At 52.1% G+C, this 22737-nt stretch overlaps 1 protein-coding gene across 5 annotated transcripts; it reads right to left on the minus strand.

Annotated features, from left to right (window-relative positions):
• Positions 1-44: 44 nt before the first annotated feature.
• On the minus strand, positions 45-22460 carry Trpm5 (transient receptor potential cation channel subfamily M member 5). Of its 5 annotated transcripts, none has more exons than XM_076913877.1 (26): positions 22380-22460; positions 18203-18277; positions 17859-17985; positions 17273-17453; positions 16062-16228; positions 15238-15424; positions 13804-13868; positions 13492-13683; positions 13106-13208; positions 11783-11901; positions 11095-11433; positions 10889-11029; positions 10666-10789; positions 10132-10277; positions 9348-9460; positions 9097-9189; positions 8497-8755; positions 7692-7810; positions 7375-7507; positions 6559-6733; positions 3862-4015; positions 2796-2977; positions 2353-2485; positions 1507-1579; positions 1015-1081; positions 45-696 (listed from the first exon to the last, which is right to left on the minus strand). In XM_076913877.1, the coding sequence occupies exons 2-26, from the start codon at positions 18214-18216 to the stop codon at positions 608-610; spliced, it is 3495 nt and encodes a 1164-aa protein (XP_076769992.1). In that variant the 5' UTR covers positions 18217-18277; positions 22380-22460; the 3' UTR covers positions 45-607. The 5 variants fall into 5 exon arrangements, with proteins under 5 accessions (XP_076769992.1, XP_076769993.1, XP_076770004.1 ...); XM_076913878.1 differs by having other exon boundaries at positions 18180-18277; positions 22380-22416; XM_076913889.1 differs by having other exon boundaries at positions 13492-13569; positions 18203-18269; positions 22380-22413.
• Between the last annotated feature and the right edge of the window lie 277 nt (positions 22461-22737).

Consider the following 22737-nt stretch of genomic DNA (forward strand, 5'->3'; position numbering starts at 1 on the left):
TGTTGGTTTAGCCACCCCTGTGGTCCAGTTTAGTTGAGTTGTGGTGAGATCTGCAGGCTTTATAGAAATTAAAATAGCATTGGGTACCCTTGAGCAGTGTCTTGGGGTACATACCAGAATGATCACACAAATAATGCCGTGGGGGCTGAAAAATGGGAGTTGATTACAGTAGATCCAAGTCTTGCCCTCTAGAAGCTGGTTGGCTGTTGAGGAATGGGTTAGAGGACAAGAAGGAAACCTCTAGTGTTTAAGAGGTTGGCTTCTTAGGAACTCAGGGTAAGACAGAGGCTAGACCTAAGTAGCCCCATCCAGGCAGATGGTGTCCTCCTGTGTGGGACTTGGCCGATTCCAGCTGTCCAGTCCAAGCTGGTGAAAGCTTTAGGTAGGACATGAAAAAGCTTCCCCTGCTGGAGAGAATACCTCTGGGGCTCCCAGATAGATGCCAAAGACATGAGTTTCATTTTCATAGAAAGGATGTCCAAGAAGTGGTCTAGAGCAAGGTCTTGAAGACCATTTCTCCAGGATGCTGGGAGTAGGGGAAGGTTGATGTGACCCAAAAGCTCAACTTGGCCAGGTCTGGGGCTCTAGGGCAAGTGGTTTCTCCATTTCAGGTGTCTGAGGGTGGCAAGCCAGCCTCTAGGTACTCCCTGTCTCTAGCAGAGGCTGGCTGACTCCTGCGACCACAGTTCTGAGAGCCTGGAAGCAAGAAAGAAGGAAAGGACCCTCAGCTGGAGAGCCCCAGCTGGGGCAGGGCAGGAGTGAGGCAAGAGCCAGGACATGGAAAATGATTAGGCTAGCAAGGCCAGTGCTAGGCAGAGCCTTGGGAAACCTGCTGTGCCCTGGGCACCTGTATGCCTCAGGAACAGTGGCCTGCCAAGGGTACCAGGAACCCCTAGCACAGGTGGAGAAGGCAGGACCTGATATGCAGCCCGAAGCTTGGCTTTTGCCCTAATCTGGTGGCTGAAGGGAGGAGCCCATACCCATCTCATTCCCATGGCCTGAACCAACACTTACTTGAGTAGGTGCCTCCTGGAGCCAGTGTATCAGTCATGGAGGACAAGAGGAGCATACAGTAGTTGGCCTGGAGAGAGCCAAGGGAGGTACTGGGACTTCAGCACCTGGGGGATGCTGGGGGTTGAGGGGTTACTTTGGGGCAGGGGTTGTCCACCTGCCAGGGCTACTGCTGCCCTGGGACTACACACTCTGGACCAGGTCCCCCATAGTGCATGATAAGGGATGGTGACCGGATGTGATGCTGAACCTAGGTTTTGTTGGACCAGCTCTAGAAGCACAATGGGTCTCTAAAGTGAGTTGGGGCAGGGACAGGCATAGGCTAAGAAATGCCTCTGCCCTGAGGTCTTATCTGTCCTGCCCATAATCCTTCCACTCTGTCCAGGCCCTAATGCTACCCACCAGGATGCTGGTACAGGACTGTGGTAATTCCCACGGAACCAGAAGAATGTCACCACCCCAGGAAGAAATATGGACAGTGGGATGCTAGCTTGCCTGTGATTCCAGACACTTGATCCTCTTTTCTTGCTCTCTCAGCCCCCCGATGTATTTGGCAATCAAGTCCACTCTGTGGAAAGCAGGGCCAGCCACAGTTGTAACACTTCCACGGCACTCCACAAGGGGGAGCCTGGGTGTCCTAACTGCTTTTTCTGAGTTGGGGCAGCAGGGACTTCGTAGGCTGTTGCCTCTTGCTCTACTGTTCTTCCAATCTTTATCTTGGGATAAAGATATCTGGGCCCTGTCTATGGATATGGAGCACTTCTGAACCCTCCAAGAGATTGAGTGTCCTTCTTGGAGTGAGGCAAGAATAGACCACCAAGCAACAGGATAAACAACAGGTCATCCCTATAAGCGTTTGGGGACAGCCCCTCCACCACCTAGCACCACCTGGGGGTGGATCTTCAGACTTGAGGGAGGAGGAAGGGTCCCATTGCAGAAGATGCCTAATTATGGGCTTATGCTCTCAACCCCCACACATACACACCTTCCTCCTAGAGCAAGAGAGCTGGGTCTTATGACCCAGCCATGTTTCCCAAGCTCAGAGGTCCTGTTACTGGCACTAGATGGACTCAGCCAGCCTTAAGGCAGTTCAGAAAACCCCACCCATTACTGAAAAGGCTAGATATGCCCCCACCTTCACATGTTCACAATGGGGAGCCCCTCTCAGACTTACTGCCCCTCATAACACCCAGCTGATCAAGGTCAGCCCAGCCCTGCTGCATCTGATTTCACCTGCCTCCTAGCAGGGCTCTTTCTACATCTCTGGGCAGCTCATGAACAGGAATGATGGCACCTGCTAGCCTGAGCCTCATATGCTTGCTGTCCCACAGGCGGCCCCACCTGTGTGCCGTTTTCCTCAGCACCTCCCCCTCGCTGTCCCTCCTCCGTTTCTCCATGGTACTCAGGAAGTTCTCCTTTTGAACAGTTTCCCAGGTAATGATCTTCTGGTCCAAAGGGTCAGGCAAGTCTCTCTCTGGCAATGTGGGAAACAGCAGCAAGCTTTGGAGAGCTATGTGGGTCCCTAGGGAGAGCCCAGGCCCAGGCTGGTGCAAGGGAGACCAAGGGCAGATGACATCAGGCAGGGCACAAGGTAGATGACAGAAATAAGCCCCATACAGGAATTTCAGGCTGCAAGGAGACAGGCTGACCTTGTGGCTGTCTAGTCTGTACCTGGAATTTTGATTAACCTGGACAGGGCCTAGAGAAGAAACCTCAGCCCCTTCTGTGATCTCCTCTGTCAGTTGGGACCCTTGGGAGCATTGACATCCAGCCTGGGGCCTCACCCAGGTGTTGCCGTTTGTGCTGGGCTTCCTTCCTGAAGACCTGCTTGAGCACCAAGCTCAGGTGGCTGAGCAGGATGAAGGGCGGGGCCAGAGCTGGTCGTCCGTGGTATTCAACGATGAGGTGGTAGCGTTGAAACTTCCAGAACATGTCTGCATTGCCTTGCACCACCTGAAATGTGTAGCTACAGGGCACATAGTCAAGCCCTTGCCTTATAAGCTGATGTTCCTGTTATGAAAGCACCCTACCTCAACCCAACATCTACCTCCCATCCCATTTTCCATCCTTCATCTCAGCTCTTCACCTCCCACTCCTTATATGGCATCCCCTATTGCATCCAGTGGATAGGGAGGCTGTGCTGGGAGCCCTTTCAGAAAGACAGAGGCCAACAGAGTTAGCTTTAACTATCAACCTGGAACAGCCTACAGTCATCTGAGAAGGGAACCAAATAGAGGGACTGTCAAGATCCACTGACCTGTGGGCGTGTCTGGGGGGGATTTGATTGATGTAGGAGGGCCCAGCCCACCGTGGGCTGCACCATTCCCTGTGCAAGAGGTCTTGAGCTGTGTAAGAAGTCTCTAAACATGAGTCTGAGGAGCTAGCAAACAGCACTCCTCTGTGGTTCCTGCTTTGAGCTCTTGCCCTGACTTCCCTTGGTGACGGACTGTGATCTGGGATTGTAAGATGAAATAAGCCCTTTCTTCTCCTAAGTTGCTTTCAGTCAGTTTTATCAAAGCAACAGAAAGGAGGCTAGGATGGGGGTCCAGCACACCTCAGACACAGTCTCAGGTAGACTGCAGTGCAGCTTACTCAGTGGGTTGTTAACACAGCTCTGAGTCCCCAACCCTCTGAGTCACCCTCCTTCTGAACAGGACAGACAGCAGGGGTGGGCGCATAGCGTGTCCATACCTGGAGTGTTGGCTTTCTGCTGCAGGTCCAGCCCAGTGGACACAGCAGCAAAATACTATGACATGGATCCTGTCTCTGTCAGCACCCTGAAACCAGTCCTACTAAGAGGGAGCATGAATTAGTGAGGGCAGGTGGCCAGAAGTGGAGGCAGGAGGGTACCTGAACATAGCGATCAGAAGGTTCATAAGTAGCACATTAGTGACGAGCAGGAAGGTAACCAGCAGGAGGATGACCAGCCAGTTGGCATAGAGATTAGGGCAGGAAGCTGAGCTTTCCAGCAGCAGAGGGTGAAGAGAACAGTTCACACGGGCCTCTGCAAGGCAAACAGACACCTTCAGACTGGGAGTGTGGTTCCAAGCTGAGGCCAACAGGGTGCAGGTACTGGGTAGGTGGCCAGGGGCCTGGTTCACATGGAGCTAGCTAATTTAAGCACCAAAAGTCCCACTGTGAGAAGCCAGCCCTAGTTGCACCAAATCAACAGGTGGACTGTTCATCGTCTGCCCCCTCCGCTGGGATTCCATGGAGGCAAGCCCAGTCCATGTGAGGAAGTGAGAACAAGAGTCATGGAACCCTTCCCTGTCTGTCATTGCATGAAACAACTCCTCCATCTACCCCAGAAAGGCCTCCTGCCCATGCCTTTCCCACTCAGGGATCCTAGATGGATGTGAACCTGCAGCTTTCGAGGTATCTCTGCCCATAATGGGAGTATCCAAAGCCCTGGGCATTCCCCCCCACCCCCAAGGACTCTGAGTCGAAATGCTAGCCCCTTATAAATGCCATTCCTTTTATTTATGCTTCTCCCTTGCAGGGCCCCATCCTGGCCAAGCCTGCGGGGCAGCATAGGCTGAAGTTGCCATCCCTCCTCCTGGTTCTATCCCCTGTCTTCATGCTGTGTGCTGGTGCATAACTGTCTGTGTAAGTAGGTGTGGGCATATATGCATGCGTGCATGCAGGTGCACCACCTGTACACTTCAGTGAGTTATTGCTTCTGTTCTTCTAGCTCTGCCTTGGGGTACAATTTTGGGATATTTGACTTTCAAGGTCTACCTGTATGTACTGATATTCTTCTGACCTTGTCTCTCTTTCTGGGACAAATCCCTGCCTTGTTTACCCAGTGAGTTATTATGACCAGTCAAGCCATGTGAGTTGTGGAGTGTTCTGTTGTATGGAGGGGTGCATTCAGTCATCTGAGAGTGCCAGATCCTGTCTTGCCCCCTCCAAGACTGCCTTAGCAGTCACTCCATTCCCCAGCCTATGAATCTGTTCCAGTTTCTGTTTTTTCAACTCTTGTCCCTTCCCTAGGTGCCCCAGAAGGGTGGCCAAGCTCTCCTTTGAAAAGCCATAAATCCTTCCTGAGGTCTGGGAAGACCTGCTTGGCCTGGTTGAACACAAATTTGGCCCTGAAGCCCAGAGACTGGTGGGAAAAGGAGGAAGTATGTGATGTGGAGGAGAAGTGAGGACTTCCCAGGTCTCTATACCGTGCAGACTAGGCCAGAACTGCTCAGGCCTCAGTTTCCCTCTGAGCACAGGCATGTTAGAGAATACCAGTCCACTCCCAGTATAGTCGACACAGTGTGTAGGGACTGGCAAGGCTGCTTTATGGCTCACTCTGCCTGCTACCTCTATAGTGATTCTGCTGACCCTGGAGTGGCCTCTGTGCCTAGACTAAAGACCACCCTGCTACCCTGCTAAGCTGCCAAGTGGCCTGAGCTTGTTCCTCAATACCTGTGAAGAAGAAACCAGAATTGTAGTTACTATGGAACTGAGACCCCAGAGATGCCCTGGCTGGGGTATTCACCTTCCTCTTCCTGGCCCCAGGGACTGGGGCCGTGAGGCCATATGGCTCTGGGGAAGGGATAAACAGGCAATGTCTGTTTAAGCTAATGGCCTAGAAAAGTGATGGCTCATGTTGGGCAAACACCACAAAGGCAGTGTGGTGGGGAGAAGGAAATAGTCCAGAGTATGGCTTGGGAACACCCCAATTAGAAGTTAATTTCCAGCCTTTCTATCCCTGGAGGCCTGGGCTTGCTCCAATCTCACTGTCATCTGTTGACAAATATTCATCAAGTGTTGTAATTGCTGACCTGGCCTCATTAATGGGCTCCCCCAGGATGGCTGGGGTCAAGCTTCTATTGACCATCTAAACTGCATGGCCTCGTGGTTAGATAACACTAAGTCCCTTGACACTAGCCAGACACTGACACCTCCCTCAATGCCTGAATCTGCACCCTATTGCTAAGCCTGCACATATCCAGTAGTGAAATATGGAGCCTCTGTCCTAATCCCGCATTCTCTAGGCCTCTTTCTGGCCTAATGAGCTGAATCCGTATGTTTGCCCAATCTTAGCCACCTTAGGTCCTCCTAGGTCCCCATTCTAGCTCCAGGGCTTTTCTTCCTCCACTAACCACAAGACCCCTGCAGTAAGTACAGAGCTGCATCCACTTGTCATGAAGTCCCTAGAATCTGCATCAGCCCTAACTAGATGTAGGGCCTAGCTTGAGGGAACACTCATGATTACAGACAAGCCTCATACCACTGACACCAACAGACAACACATACAAGTTGAGGCTCATTACATCACTTGACCTCCCCAAGAAGAAAGCCAGCCTTGCATATTCAGGATCTCTATGGTCTACTTCCCAGCCAGGGAAAGGTTGGGCACTCCATGGCTGGCTGTGTCTTATCCTACTCTGGATCTCAGCCTAGAAGGTATGCAAGACCTGTGGTCTAGACTTAGTATATCATTGTCTCATCCATTTTCTGCCAGGGACCTGGTGACCCAGAAGTCCCAATGGAAGAGTACCTATCCTAAAGACCACCAGCCCATTAGCACACCCTTCCTGGCTCAGCACAAACCATCAATTTCATCCAGAGGGATTTGCCCAAATATCTGCAGGTAAGGCCTGTAGAGCACACGGCGGAAAATCCACTCCAGGCGGCCATCATGGGGGTGCAGCAGGGCCTGAGTGGTCACACCATAGGCCACGAGCCACACACTCAGGAAGAAGAGGAAGAAGAAGACATCCTTCATCTGCAGGGGAAGGGTCACAAGACATGGATGGCCTGGGTAGGAACTTGCCCTCGGGGGTCACAGAGAGGCTCACTCTACCCCAGGGTGGAGTTCAGCTTACCCTCACCTAGGGTTGGAGTTCCAGGGTTTCACCTCAACCTAGGGTTAGAGTCCCAGGGAAGTCATCCCCTCCCAGGCCTGAGATGTTAGGGTTCTTACCATTAACTTGGTTGGGGTTTCAATACTTAACCCCCATTCAGGGTGGATGGTCCCAGGATTGGGATACCACAGGGCTCACCACCACCCAAGGTCAAGGTTCGAGAGGGCTCACCCCTAACCCTAAGGTTCTGGGGAGCTCTTCTCACCCAGGGTTAGGGTCCCATGGGCTGATATCTACCAAAAGCTGGAGTTATAAGGGTCACCCCTCTAAGTGGACACAGTTGGTACCTCATCCCCATCTAAAGTCATATCTCAGGGCCCTTCCCTTCTATGAGTTCGTGTTCCTTTGGGCTCTGCAGCTATCTAGGGCTGGGATCCCAGGGGAGTCACCCCCCCTCTGAAAGGTTTAAGGTCACCATCCACTGAATCTAGGTTCCCTATCTATCCAGGGAGGGGTTCCCAGTACCTCACCCCCCTCAAGGGTCAGGGACCCAAGGACCCACCATCCGTTCTACAATGATGATCTTAGGACCCAACTGCTTGTGAATAGCAAAGATGTGGATGAGCCGAAGTGTGAACACCATGAAGTCAATGGCCAGAACAGTCCGGCCGGCCTCAAACACCGAGGGCACCATTCTGGAGAGAGACCAAGGCTGGATAAGGCTACTGGTGCCCATGGAGGGCAAGAGGTTTTCCCCAAGACACAAAGTATGTTAGTCAACTGGCCAAAAACCAGGTTCCAGGACCACACTAGGTAAGGTTTCAGAGGGCTAAGGAGGTCCCTTAGAGCCTGCCCACCAGCCCACCTGAGACTACAGACCTACAGGTGACACCAACAATGAACAGGAAGATGGCCACCATGTCACACTTGTTCCAGTTGTCTTCCACGTACAGAGTGAACTTCTTCACCAAGTGTGTGTCCTCGTTTGTGAAGAAGCCCTAACCGAGGGAGAAAACCTAATTGCAGTACCAGATCTCTCTTGCTGAGACCAGGGTGGAATCTGCATGACTCAGAGTTCAGTTTCCAAGTTAATCAGAGTCAGTTGATGACGAGCACCCACTGTATGGCTAGAAGTAGAGGTATCAATGGAAGAGATTTCAGGGATAAGTCTGGGGACAAAAAAAAAAAAAAAAAAAAAAAAAAAAAATGAGGTCAACCTAAACTTAGGGTCAGGACTGTTTGTGACTAAAATTCAGGGTCAGTTTACATGGAGTGTCTGGACTTAGCCAATGACTCAGGTCAGGGTTCAGACTCTGACTAGGGAATCATGACTATGATCAATCTGGAGCAGAGATCAGGACTCAGGATGGAGCTGAAGTCAGCTCAGGCTGGCTCTAGGACTGGAGCTCCGTTTGTGACCAGGATCAGGGTCAAACTGATGACTAAGACTCAGTCTGTGACTAGGCTTAATCTGATTAAGATTGGGGCTTAGTCTGGATCTGGGACTGGGGCTCACTCTGTGACCAGGACTAGGACTCAGTAGAGTGAGTTGACAGAAAGGCCACACAGTGGTCTTGTTCTATAGATTAAAAAGTCCTTGCTCCCCCATAGCAGGTCCTACTTGAGGCACATATAACATAGCCTGAGTTGCAGAGCCCAGGAACAGGCCATGCTGGCCACTAACCTGTCGGATTTCCTCCAGCACCAGTGTGAACACCCAGAAATAGAGGGTAACCTCAGATCCAGATGGCCCCTGGGGTGGTGGCCTGAAATCCACCAGCAGGACATAGGTGAACAGGAAGAGGAATGCGAAGTACATGACCACATTCCCCAGGAACACAGTCACGGGAGCGCCCCAGAACTTCCTCCATCGTGTGAGCAGGAAGGCAGCTTGTGGGCCTAGATTGCCTGGAGTCCTTGGTGCCTCTGTTAGCTTCTCCAATCTGTGTGAGTACAAAGGTCACCATGGTGAAGATGTACTAAACCACAGTACCCCATGGGAGCCTGACTCTGTCTACCATGTGTCTGGCAGCTGGCCACTGCCTAGTGGTAGTCCTTACTCTCTCTCCATCCTTCCCCTGCATTCTCCATTCTTCTTAACCCCCACCCTCCCCTACCTTCTTAGCCCTGCTCTGTCCCTTCTAGCTCACAGTTTCCTCCATATTTTCTGCCCTCTATCTTTCCAGGCCCACTCTATCTTTCTGTTTTTTAGCTCCTTCCTTTCCCACTCTTTGCATCCTTCCTGCCCCCACTTTGTCCCCTTTACCCCCTGTCACCCCCTTACTGGCCACCCTGGCTGCATAGGAAGCTTTTTTCCATATCCAAGCTGTCTGTCTCCTGCAAGTCTTCCAGGTTCATCCTCTGCGGGGCATCCTCACTGCAACACAGAAGAATATTCCAAGCACATAGACCAAAGAAAATACTGGACCAACAGAGAAGCGGCGGGGGGGCGGGGGGAGAGGGAGAGGGGCTCACATAGCCAATCAGACATGAGAACAATGAGACTGGCACCTGCTGCTGCCTACATCAACCTACCTGAAGGAGATGAGGTTTGTGTAGATGAGGGCTGGGCAGGTGAAGGCACCCAGAAGCCGTAGGATGGGTGTGCCTGTGGCCATGTCTCCCCACCAGATCTTGGTCAGGAATGCCTAGAATAAAGTCCCATGTTCTGGTTGCCTATCTCCATACTTTCACTCACGAAGGGCTGTGTGCCTGATATACCCTTCCCACACCCCTCTCAAGCCCCCTCCTGGAGCACCTGCTCTGGCAGAAGGGCAGACTCTTTATAGGAGGATGTGTTTGTTTTGAAGCCCACCTGCCTTCTCTTCTTTTTTTCTTTGGAGAAGTCTCCTATAACCTAGGATAACTATCACTATCAACTACATAACCAACTGAAGATGGCCTGGAACTCCTGAGCCCTCTGTTTCTACTTCCGTAGTGATAAGATTGCTAACATGTGCCATTGTGCCATTACACATTACTGGATTATTGAGTGCTGGGGATTGAACCCAGGTCTTCAAGCATGTTGGGCACACTAGTAAATGAGCCACACCCCCAATCTCTTATGGATTGGGGTTATAGACAACCAAACTGAGAACAGGTGTTGCTGGGCCCAGAACCAAGCCAGGAAAGTATTCTTGACGGAGGAAGTTGAAATTCAGCCACTCTCCTGGTCCTTCCCCTATGTAGTAGCTTGGACATGGGCTAAAAGCTTCAGGCCGAGACATTAACAAAGGTACCTCAGTGTCCTGTGTGTGGAGCCTGGGCTCTGCCAACCCTCTTTGCCCCCTGGCCATCCTTAAACTGATCAGCCTCTTACTTGCACACCATCATGGGCAAAGAAGGCCTTGGCATCAGCTTCAGTGGCCAGGTGCAGGCAAGTGGTCCTGCTCCAGCTGTGGTTCCTACGCACCAGGAGGGCAAAGGCACGGTCCTCACTGTTGCTGTAGCACTCTGAGAAAAGATCTGTGCACAGAACCAGCTGCTGGGATGGAGTGCTGATGTCTGGTCCCTGGGAACCCCTATCACCCCACCCTGCCCTCTGCAGTATATGCCCTGAATCTACTTCCTAGGATTTAGCCAGGCCTCCCATGCTACAAGGCCACTGAGAGTCCCACTGACCTCAGGGCCCTTCCCAACCTCTGACCTTCTCTGGCCCTTCCCCTTCCTCTTCCCCTCAGGATTGTGAGGGCCTCCACCTCCTGATCAGGACTTCCTGGCCAATTTCCATCCCCAGGAGGAAATGCTTTGTGTTTTGCTCTACGCAGGAGGCCATGGGGGTTACCCTGGGCCACGTGGCTATCAGAGATATCTGCAGGGGACCAGAGGCAGAGGCCCTCTGCCTGTGACTCACCCAGGGCCAGCTGCTCATACTTGGCCTCACGCATGGTGCGGGCCACCTCTGCCTCTTTCTCCAGGTGGGACATTTCCTTTATGATCTTGCAGGCAGCCAGAGCAGCAGCCACACCCTCCCGGCCCTGGAAGATGGAGAGACAGGGTTTTAGGAGGTGTCCCAACCTTCCCCAGTCTGCCTCTGGGGGTGTCCAAAGGAGCTGTGGACTGAGGTGGCTGCTCACCATGGCCCAGAAATATGTGGCCATCTCATAACGATTCTGCAGCACAGCCCAGAGGAACAGGTCCCTCCAAGGGTCTTCACTCTTCCGACTGAGGTCTGGCAGCCATTTCTGGCCTGCAGGCCGCTTGGGTGGCCCTCTCTCCTGCAGAAAAGGGCATTGACATCCAGCCTATCCAGCACACCCTGGCCCAACCTGGCTCTACTCACCTCCATCCTGCGCCCATCCTGGTAGAAGCCACGGCAGGCGTCATGCAGGAAATCTTTGAGTACACGGGAGACCTCGTGGAGTGAGAAGGCAGGCAGACCAATGGGCAGCTCCCGGGCCTGCTGGGCACCCAGGCCAGCCAGTGTCAACCGCCCCTCCTCATGCTTACGCTGCAGCAGTTCAAAGAGGAGGCTCTTGGGGGACACAGAGTGGTAAAGCTGCTGCAGCCGCCCATAGGTCAAGAACTCTGCCATGTCAGCACCGCTGTCCACAAAGAGGCGTACGAAGTCAGGCTTGTTGCTCACTAAGGCATCTGTCATCACTTCTTCCAAGTCACAGGACTGGATTCACCCAGTAGAGGAGAACAGGACAGTAAGAGGGAGGAAGAAAGGATGAACATCCTCCCCTGGGCACCCCCAACATGTTCCCTGAAGCTGGGGCAGGCATGGGTCAGCAGAGCATGCTGGCCTCAGGTGCCAGGGATAGGAAAGGTCTGGTGAGTTGACACTAAGAGTGTCAGGACTCCCCCCCAGTATGGACTTTGAGTGTTCCCTAGCATCATCTCTACCCCCCTCCAGGGCACTGAGACAGAATGGACCCAGATGACACCCCTGAAATCCCACTACTTCAGACTTCAGTTTATCCCTTGTCTGGTGTTCCCAAGTCAGGCCAGGGGAGTGGGGAGAGCACCTTCCATTCCACGTCCCCATTGAAGATTTCACTCTTGGCAATGTCCACGCGATCCCAGGCCACTGCTAACTTGAGCTCATCTAGGTAGTCTTGGGCTTCTTGGCTGTGGCTCTTGCAGGCTGTGGGTGGGAGTGAGTCCTACAGAGCTGGAGGGGAGGGACTAGAACTCTAGGAGGACTTTATAGGGTTGGCAGCTGCCTGTGAACAGCAGAAAGAGGTATAGGACCAAGCATTCGGGGACAACACCCCAGAACCCCCCTGGGCATGGTCTGGTGAGGCAGAAGCATGCTTTCAGGAATGTAGCACTCTGGCCAGCATCTTCTTGCCCAAGAGCAGGACAGGGATGTACATTCTCATGCAAGCACATGTCTTCCATGGGGGTGCCTGACACTTTCACTGGAGGCCACAGTTACCCACAAGCCCCGGAGTTAAGAGTAGCAGGCTTTTGCCTCCATGGAAGTGTGAGTCACTGAAAACCGCATGTGGTCCTGTACGTGTCTTCCTGGGCCTCACTATCTTGGGAAGGGGAATGACTGAATCCAGAGCTGCCCCTTTGTAGTCTGGGCTGACTGCGAGTTTGTTATGTAGCCAATTTGCTTGAGCTCCTGTCTACCAGGTAGAAACTACCACATCTGGTGTACGTGATGCTGTCATTGAACCCAGGGCTTTGTATATGGTACTCAAACATTCTACCAAATGAGCCACAGCCCCAGATGCCCCAGGCCCTCTTGGAGTGGCCAATTCCTCAGGTATGTCCCCTTCCCCAGCACTACCTCTCCCAGCTTCCAGCCTGTGCACACCTGCTCCAGGTCTGCCCTGCTACATGGATAAGTCTGGGTGGTAATCCAACATATCCATCAGTGGCTGAGTAGACAGACCCATGGAACATCTACACAGTAGACATCAGAACTCAGCCATAAGAAGGAAGGACTGCTGGGCACAGGCTGCCATGGGGACAGGTCTGTAGGCATTGTGCTTCAAGAAGGAAGGTGGGTACAAATAACACAGACTGTGATTCCATTCATATAAATTGGCCCCAACACTCACATTCTTAGACAGAAAGCAGGGGACTAGGACCTGGGGACAAGGTGACGTTATTGCTAAGGCTATTGGAGGTGCGTGGAGGTGGGCAGTCATAGAACATTTCCAGAACTGGAGATGGTTACAATGCCCTGAGGCTAGGTTATAAGCTACCGAACTGAACACTTCAGAAAGGCTTCATGAATTTGTGCGTCATCTTTCCTACCTGGGAAGGGCTGACAGGTATCCACTGTGAACACTACTAAGTCCTGCTGCCTCTGAGGGCAGGTCTACTTGGCTCACCTTTCACAAGTGCCTTGAGGATGACGGTATCCAGGTCCTCAGAACCCTCCTGCTCGAAGTCGTACACTGTGAGTAGGTGGGGGTGTGCAGCAATGTTCTGTAGCTAAGACCAGGAAGAAGGCTTGAGGTCTAAATATGCCCTAGAAGGGTCCTCAGATGGATCACTTTGTCCCTGCTAACCCACAAGCCTATTTCAGGACCACCCACAGATTGACCAGGCTAGCTGTCTGGTCTCTCTGCTACACAAGGACCTGGATAATTCTGAGGTATATAAGAAGAGAGGGCACAGGCTAGGTCTGCAGGACTTTCAGGAAGAACATCCCCACCTAGGGGAGGCTAGAGGGACAGAGGCAGAAGATGATTATAGCAGCCCCAGCAGCACGCACCAGCTCTGTCCAGTGTACAATGGCTTCCCAAGAGAAACACTCGCTGGGGAATTTCTCTCTGAACTGCTTCTCAGCCACCTGTGGCACCAGGAGATGAGGCTGGCTCACCAGGGCAGCGAGTATATCAGCAATGCCCCCAGAACCTGCCAGGATCAGCCATGGGGCAGCCTGCTCCACTGCCCTTGAAATCCTCTGAAGAGGCAGAGAAGGTGACACCCAGATAAATGCTCCACACCACCCTGAAGGTGCCCTGCAAATCCACCACATCCTTCAGGGCTCCAGCCAGGCATTTGTTTCCCGGACCCCCCTTACCTCTAGGGTGCTGGGGTCACCATTAACCAGCAGGCAGAGGACAGGTATCTGGATACTGCTGGTGCCTGTGGGCAGAGCAGCCATGAAGACATTTGATGCTCAGAAAGTAAGAACTCAGGACCATCCCCAACTTCAGACATCCCCAGGTACCATGTTTCTCCACACCCTGGCCTGGCCCGTCCAAAGTTAGCTTGCTTGCTTGCTTGCTTGCTTGCTTGCTTGCTTGCTTCCTTCCTTCCTTCCTTCCTTCCTTCCTTCTTTTTTCTTAAACTCATGGTCTGATAAAGCCCAGTCTGGTCTTGATTTTGAAATGTAGTTTAGGATGATGATCTGCTGCTTTTATCTCCAGAGTGCTAGAATTACAGGCCTGTGCCATACTGCCTGGTTTATTCTATGCTGGGGATTAAGCCCTAGAGCTTTGTGCACAAAAGGCAAGCACACTACTAACCGAGCTCCATCCCCAGCCCCCCAAGGCTAAACCCAGACAGTGTATCAAATCCTTGAGCCATGGGCCCAAGACTTCACCCTTATATCTGTGCTGTCCAGAGCTGGCATGTGACATTTTTTTGTTTTGTTTTGTTTTGTTTTTGAGACAGGGTTTCTCTGTGTAGCTCTGGCTGTCCTGGAACTCACTCTGTAGACCAGGCTGGCCTCGAACTCAGAAATCTGCCTGCCTCTGCCTCCCGAGTGCTGGGATTAAAGGCGTGCGCCACCGCATGTGACATTTTAAATCCAAAGTAACTTGAGAGAAATGAAGCCTGGTTGTACCTGCCACATCCCACGGGCAGATACACTGTGACTAGGTAGTCACTCTACCAGTATAGGACAGAGTTGCTCTGCACTGTAAAAGACACAGTGGCCCAACTGGTGGGATCAGCCCCCATCTGCTGGGGTTCTATGGAGGCCTTTGTGGTCTCAAACACAGATCTGCTTCCACTGTTAAAGTGCATTGGCTTTACTAAAAAATTATATGGTTGTTTGTTAATATAGTATTCACACACTTTCTAAGCAATGATATAGTAACTTATAAATATTGTTTGTCCTTTAATACTTTCCTAGTCTCTCTTTCACACCCTTCGTTAGCCACAGATGTACCCATTCCCTCAGGCAGTTCTGCCCCCTGGTGGCAGTGGAGGGGACTGCACCTCTGAGAAGACTAGCAGCCAGAGCAGTGCCAATGAAAACAGTGGCAACTGCCCTGAGGTCTGGCCAGGAGGTGGCTGTGTAGCCAGGGCCATACTGCCCAGCTGTATCACTCTCCCATCCCACACCAGTGGCTCTTCTTCCCAGGCCTTGTATGCTCAGGCATGCAGGAGCACTACCCCCTTCCTGGAAGGCCTTTTCCCACTCTCTATGAAGTTCTTGCTGGTGTGTGCCACATCTCCACGTCTACATCCCCAGGATGCTGCTCAGGGCAGCTAGAGTGAGCCTTACCCCCATAACCTGTCCTCTGCTGAGAGATGTGCTTCTCCAGGCTCAGCTGCAGCTCTGCCAATCCATCGTTCCCACTCCCAAGGGCGCCTGGCTCCACAAGGATGAAGTGAGAAAGATTGCTGTCCAGGGGGCAGAGGGGTCCCTGAATGCTGCCCTCATCTGCTGGGTAGTGGATGGGAGTATCTTCCTGTGCCAAGGAGACATGGGGTAGCAGAGACCTCAGGAACAGCTTGGGCTGGGCCTTGCTGTGCTGTGTACGCCATGCTGGGGCCCTGGGCGAGGCTTCAGCAAGGCCTCAGAGTTCCCACCCCTCAGGCAGACGGAGGCTGAACTGCTGGGCCGGGGGCCTCCCTGGAATGAGTGAACCATGGAAACAGCTGGGGCCAGGGCTGTGTAAGCTCCACCTTCTAGACTCTTCTGGGCTGGGGTCCAGACTTTACCTCAGTGGGGCCTCCTGGGCTTCTCATTGGTTCTGCCTTACACAGTCCACAGGGTGGGGGATGTGTATGAATACCAGAGAGCAGAAGCCACCTGGCCAGGGTTTTCTGGGACTTGAGAACAGCCATCCAGCCAGGCTGGGCCTAGAGTGTTATCAGTCTGGCTTTCTATAGGGAGTACAGCAGGTTGCCACCCTTATTCCTGAGAGATGCTGCCACCTGGTGGGAAGTGCTGGGCCTGTGGAACCCATGAAATCCCACTGCAGCCCATCCTCGTCGTCTCCCACCTCTCAATACCTTCAGGTTCTTCAACCTGCCTATAGCTTCCTCTACCCATCCACGCTCACTAAACCCTATCAGCCATGGTCCCATGAACCTGTCACTAACCTGGACACCATCTAGAAGTTGACGGTGAAGGATTCGATCCAGAGAGGCCATTCCGATGGCCACCACACGGACCTTGGTGGACGTGCTAGCCAGAGAGTGATCACGTACGGCTTGTCCAACATGGCGGGCCAGGCCCACATGGAGGGCACTGGTCAGGATCCAGGCGCCTATGGGAGGAGAAGAGAAGGGTCCTGGAGTCCTCACAGCTGGCTGACCAGGGAATCAAGTAGTGGGAAATACTTTTTTTCTTCTTTCCACCAGACAGGTTTCTACAATGCAGACTATTCTACAACTCAAGTAAATTCCATGTGTTCTGGGCACTGGCAATGCAGTGTGTAACACTCTGCCCAGCTACGGGGAACACTGTGAGGCTGACGGGAATAGTAAGGTTCAGGGAGGATATGTGTATGGCAGACCATGACCTTTTCCAAGATTTGTCCTAGATGCTGCCCTGTAGCCTGTTCTGGGCAAGCATCTGAATGACAAAGTTCCCACCTATATCTGACTGCAAACTGTTCCACTTCTGCAATGAGAGAGATTCAAAATTCCCACCCCCCTTTTTGGGTATATATGTTCATGTATGCAGGACACCTGTGTCAGGGGACAGGTGTATGTGGCGGCAAGAGGTGCCATTCACCTTGTCTCTAAAGGTTGGTCTCTGATGAACCTGGAGCTCGTTGGTTGGACAAGTCTGGCAGGCCTGTAGCACAAGCTACAGGGAACTTGTCTGTTTTCCCCTAGCTTTGGGACTACAAGCACATGCCTCCGTGCTCAGCTTTTGATATGGGCGCTAGAGATTGGGCTCGGGTCTTTAGCTATTGAGTTATCTCACTATGTTAGTTAGTTTTAATTTTTGTAGAAATTATGGAAGTGTACGTCAGTATATGCATAAGAGTGAAGCTGCCTGAGGAGACCAGAGGTGTTGAATCTCCCTGGAGCTGGAATTACAGGCGGTTTCAAGATGCCTAACATGGGTGCTGGAAACAGAACCCCAGATTCCTGCGAGAGCAGCACACGCTCTGACTGTTGAGCATCTCTGACCCCTGTACCACTTAGTTTTAATGATCAACTTGACAAAACCCAGAATCACCTGGGAAGAGAATCTTAGCCTAGATCAGTTTGGCCAGTGGGTGTGTCTGTGGTGAATTGTCTTGGTCGTAAAGTGATGTGAGCAGACTTCACACACTGAGGGCAGGGGGAGCCTTCCTTACCTGTGCTCTGAGCTGCTTTCACCAGTCCCTTGCGCAGGACATCCCGAAGCCAGGACTTCATAGCAAAAGGCCGTTCCTCACCCACCAGGGACACCACCAGGTTCGGGGCTGGCAGGTGCCACTCAGTGAGCAGGAGTTCAAAGAGCATGGAGGGGGCCACACTGCTTGGCACCTTCACAAACTGCAGGGTAAGGGGCTGGTGGGTGGTAAGGGGGTAGACGGCACTGGGTTGTGGGATTCTGATCATGGGGGAGGAGGCTGGGCTTATGGAACAAGGCAGGCCACAGGAGGGCAGGCTTTAGACCCTCCCTCCTTGGGGCAAGACTTCTGTGTAGTATGGCCATTGCAATATATCCTTCCCCCGTGAGCGGAGAGTAAGGCAGGAGTCCTGAACCTCAAGGTTCCCATTATCACTAGGGCAGGAAGCAACTCTTGACTTTTGTCCATCAAAAGGTCAGGGTCTCTGCACTCAGCTCATAAGGAATGGACACAGGGTGAGTAGGCCCCAGGATGGGGCTTTAAGGAGGAAGTAAGACTTGGGGATTCCAGGCATGGTGGATTTCACTCAGGTACGCATTGTTCCTACCTTGCCTCGCTTCTTCCCAGACCCTCCAAAGTTGACCTCTCCCCTGCACAGGACTGGCTCCCAGCCATCCTCAGTATCTGGGGGGCTGCCAGGGCAAGAGCTCTGGGCTGTCTGCATGGTGGCTTTTCTGTGAAACATATGATGGAACCCACAAGATGGAATAGCCGCCCTCTTCTCCTCTTCATAAGGAAGACCCATCCCAGCTGGCATGTGAGGCAGCTGTTCATCTGCTGGCCTCACCTGGGTTCTACCTCCCTTTCAGTAGCTGTAAAGTCAGGCTCATTTTCCAGTGGCGATGGGGGACACAGCAAACCCACCTACCTGCCTCTGTTTCCCACACTTACGGAACTCCGGGCATCTGGATTCCAACACACTTGTCACCGTTCTCCAGAAGCTTTTGCAGGGGGTCTCCTGAAAACCTCCAAAGACAGTAGGGGATTCACTTCCCAACTCATGGGAGGAGCCACACCCTAGACTGCTTCAGACAAAGTCGCAGGTTTTTGCCTGGGTAGTTTGGTGAGAAGGCAGGTGATCTAGCTCAGATGCAAGGGGGCTGGGAAGACAGTGGAGAAGAGACCTAGGTAGAACTGGAAGTCCAGGGAAGGGAAGCAGAGATGAAGGCTAGAAAGGGGAAGCAGGAACAGAAGGCAGAAAAAAAAAATCGAGGAAGGGAAGTCCATGGGGCATGGCAGGTGAAGAGGGCAATGGGAAGAACAGGACGAAGCAGGGAGAGAAAGACCCCACCAGGCTCTTCCCTCCAAGTTCCCACCTTGGTAAATAGAGGACGAAGAGGCTGCCTGCAGCATCCCTCACCCTGGCTGGGCTCAGGTCCTCTCCCACCCACCCAGCCAGGCTGGGCCCCTCAGCCCCACCCTTCACTTCAGTGACTTGAGTGGACTAGCCTGTGTGGTATGCAGCTAGGTTCCCTACTGATCCCCTGTGTTTCTTTGATGAATGCTAAAAATGTCTACAGCACATTGTGGCCCTGCCCTCATCAGGCCCTGGCTCCTGAAAGCAGGTGTCCAGCCAGGGAGGAAGAACATACTGGAAGGACCTCCCTTGGCTCCACTATAGGCAGAGATCCTGTCTGACTTGGGACAGTGCTTTACATACAGCTTCCCAGGTCTGCATGGCTATCCCATGTGCCCAGCTTTGGGGTACCTGTGTGATAGCACTTCAGAACCTGCACTTTTTACAGGAGGATACCTGTGCACAAAGGGAGCTGAAGGAGAGAGATAGGGTGGTATAAGTTATGAGGGGGCTTATTCTCTGCCTCTTGTGGCTAACCTGGACAGGAGTTGAGCCAAGGTCCTCCCAACATACCATTGTAGCCAGCATGGTTATAGTGAGAAAGTGTATCTCAAAAGACACATCTGACCCCTAACTCCTGTGCACATGACCTTCTACAGAAGTTCAGCCTTTGCAGATGTGAACTGATGTTTACCTCTGAGGAAGGTTCTGCAGATGAATGACTAAAATGTCCTAGTTATGGAAGTTGAAATGTTACAGATCCATAGATAAATTATCTCTGGCTGTCTTCAAGCCCCATTTATTACCCACATCTACTGTCTGACCTAACGTCCATCTTCCAGGCAAAAACCTTTAGCCTGTATTCTCAGCAAACCTCAAGTTTCTACCAACGCAAATGTCAAAAATGTCATCAGACAGCATCTGAGGTCTATAGCTGGGATTCCCCACTAAGCTATCATCCCACCAATATATTTGATAAATGCCTTGACTTACTGTTGTCATTTATTCTATGACTACAAAGGTTATTGTAACCACAGCTGCAGCAGAACATGTCCCTTGGGGCCTCATTAGCCACAGTCACTCATACTTAGCTCAGTATAAACTAAGTCTTGTTGCATTTAGCACAAAAGCACCACTTCATGTGGCTGTAGGTGTGACTGGGATATGCTAAACCATTGTGTGGAGAAAGATATGCTCTTCACCTGAGGCAGGTGTGGGGCAGGAAGGACCCTCAGAGGCAGAAGACGTAGGAAGACTCCTCTTTGTAACTTGTCTGGCTTGGGAAGACACGGGGCTTCTTGGGGTCTGCTCTAAGTGCTATGGTAAGTTTGTTGTTGTTTTGGTTTGGTTTTGGTTTTTTGTGGCTTCCCTTACCTGGTGTACTGCTTAGTTTTTTCTGTCAACTTGACATAAGCTAAGGTCATTTGGGAGGAGGGAACTTCAATTGAGAAAATGCCTACATCAGATGTCCTATAGACAAGTCTGTGGGGGGCATTTCATTGAGTAATAATGGATATGGGAAGATCCAGCCCATTTGAGGCAGTAACACCCCTGGGCATGTGGTCCTGAGAGCTATAAGGAAATCAACCATGAAGAGCAAGCTAGTAAGCCGCGTGTCTTTGCAGACTTTGCTTCCGTTCCTGCCTCCATGTTTCTGCCTCCACATTCCTGCCTTGAGCTCCTGCCCCAGACTCCCTTCATGATGGACCGAGTGGTACAAATGGAAATTAACCCTTTTCTCTCCAAGTTGCTTTTGGCCATGGTGTTTTATCACTGCATCAGAAAGCAGACCTAGGGCACCTGGGTTTCACCTTGGCCTCCAGACCAAGAGGGTCATGTCACCCTGATTTCCAGTGTATGGCCTTATATGAAGGTAGACACCATAGGTCATTGTGTGGCCACAGGCAAGTCCCCTCCCTTGTATCTGGTTCCTGTAGCCAAGCCCGGCTCCTTGGTTCCTTGGGTCCCCTGCAACCCATCCTGCCCCAGTTGTGGGAGATGTAAATTCACCTTACCCACACCAGGAGTTCACACCCAGGGCCTGTAAAGGGCAAGATTTGAATAAGGTCCTCCAGCCACAGGAATAAACAGCTGATGGTTTTCCTGTAGGAATCTGGCTAGGGTCACACGAATGTCCCTGTGTGCTGGAATGAGGACCACAAGCAGGGAGGCCTCTCAGGCCAGCTGAGGCGCACTCCTGAAATATTAGGGACAAAACCCCCAAATCCAAGAATGGATAGGCTATAGTGCCTTTCTCAGGGATCTGAGGACATCTTTCAATTCTGAGGGCCTCCAAGTATCCCTTTGTTTATAGCCATGTGGGCCCAGTCTCTGCCTCTGTGGTCAAGGACTTGTGCCTGTACATGTCCGTACTCTCCTCTTCCTATAACAACCCCATCACTGGGACAGGGCCCCCCGCCCACCTTCCTGTCATCTCCTCTACAAAGACCCTGTTTCCAAACAAAGCTACTGTCTTCCATGCGATAAACATGCTGCCAACAGTAAATCTCACTATTGGAAATAGAGTCCCCAGTCACATCTGGACATGTACTCTGCAATAAGAGAGGTAACTCCAGCTGTATGTGTACTCTGACTTGCACTATGGAAGCCATATGCTGTTTGTCCTCAGTCTTTGGACTGGGGATGCGACCTCCTACTCTTCTTCCCCCTTAGTTCCCAGTGGGAAAGTCATGGACAGCCTCATTTGACTGGGGGGCAGGAGTCCTCTGGGAGTCCTGAGTCTCTGGAGGTTTCTTTTCCAAGGTCTAGGCCCTAGAGAGTGCCTTTCAAGATGGGGTTCAACAATACACCCCCACTCATGGACAATGGATTAGACCCTGCAGACCAGATCACCTTGCCTTGCTTTAGTATAGACTGGATGGATGGTCCAGACTCCTGGATGCCATGGAAGGTGGGTGCAACACCCAGGAACTGCCAGGCCTTGCTCTCCCCACCAGGCAGAGGTGGAGGGGCATTTGGGCAGGTACCAAGTGCCAGGCAAATGTTGCCACAAAGAGGGAAGGCATGCAAATAGGATTTGCATGTGCAGGTGTCTGGGTCTAAAATGCCCCCCTTTGTTGGTGTTTTTTGGGGGTGGGGTTGAACTACATGGCTGATCATTATCCTATGCCAGAACTTTGAAAGACAAAAACCAGATACTTAATCCCAAGGCAATGGAGTCCTTGGAGGCTGAGGTAGTCATAGAAACAGCCTGAATTAAATGTACTTCTCAGTCCCTAACATGGCAAGATCCCAGAGCATGACAGATCTGGCACCCAGACCCTGGGGTCCTGAACGTATTTGTCTCTAAACTCTCTGTACCAGCTTACAGTGATATATGGGTAAAATCACAGTGCTAAGGTCACTACATGGCACTCCTCATCCTCTGGTGAGGAGACCTGACATTCCTGACAGAGCAGAAGAGCAGAACATAGATACAACTCTGAGGAGCTGGGTCCCCACCCCTAAACCCCTCCTCCAGCCCCTGAGCTTGGGCTGACTTTCCAAGGGGCTGTGGTAGACGTAATCTCCAAGTCTGAGGCTCACAGTTTGGATTGCCCTCCACCCAGACCCTCTCAAACAATGGTAGCTTCTTCCCTTGCCCATTTCTGTCCCCCTGATGCCATCCCTGATACAGCTGAGGAAAGAAGAACATGAGATAGGAACGTGGCTAGACCATAGCTCCTACCTGCCTTTCTTGCCTGCTCAGCAGAGGACAGGGCAGTTTTCTGACCTCACTCCCTATGCAAGCTGACCCTGGTGTGAGCTTACCTGCCTGTTCCTTCCAGATTCCAGGCATGTAGCTGCTGGCACTGAATGTTGGAGCCACTCGCCTACTTCAGGATGTGTTCCTCCCTCGCTCCCCCCACATACCACACCTGGCACCTGGCAGCCAATGATGTCTTAGAAAGCTGGGCATGAGTGAACAGAGGGTGGCACCTAGCCACCAAGGGCCATATTGGTGCTGTTGGTCTGAGAGCACATCCAGGCTGGCCAGGAAGCTGTACCCACTGTTAAGAGGGGTTAGATAAAGCATGGGTCCTGTCCTCCCCTCTACAGGCTCCTCCTGATGAAGACAATAAGTGCAGCCTGAGTACATGAGGTCAGAGGTCAGGTGGGAATTCTGCTT

The sequence above is a fragment of the Arvicanthis niloticus genome, chromosome 1 (genome assembly GCF_011762505.2).
Source record: "Arvicanthis niloticus isolate mArvNil1 chromosome 1, mArvNil1.pat.X, whole genome shotgun sequence".
Lineage (NCBI taxonomy): Eukaryota > Metazoa > Chordata > Mammalia > Rodentia > Muridae > Arvicanthis > Arvicanthis niloticus.

What these genes read in the sequence shown, in the direction of transcription:
- Trpm5 (XM_076913873.1), bottom strand. Translation starts at nt 22,407, where the DNA reads ATGCCTGGAATCTGGAAGGAACAGGCAG. An exon ending in ATTGTTGGTGTCACCTGTAG is followed by an intron (nt 7,508 to 7,691) that starts GTCTGTAGTCTC and finishes GTCTCTCTCCAG; the next exon opens with AATGGTGCCCTCGGTGTTTG. An exon ending in TCAAGTGTCTGGAATCACAG is followed by an intron (nt 1,082 to 1,506) that starts GCAAGCTAGCAT and finishes GGCTCTCTCCAG; the next exon opens with GCCAACTACTGTATGCTCCT.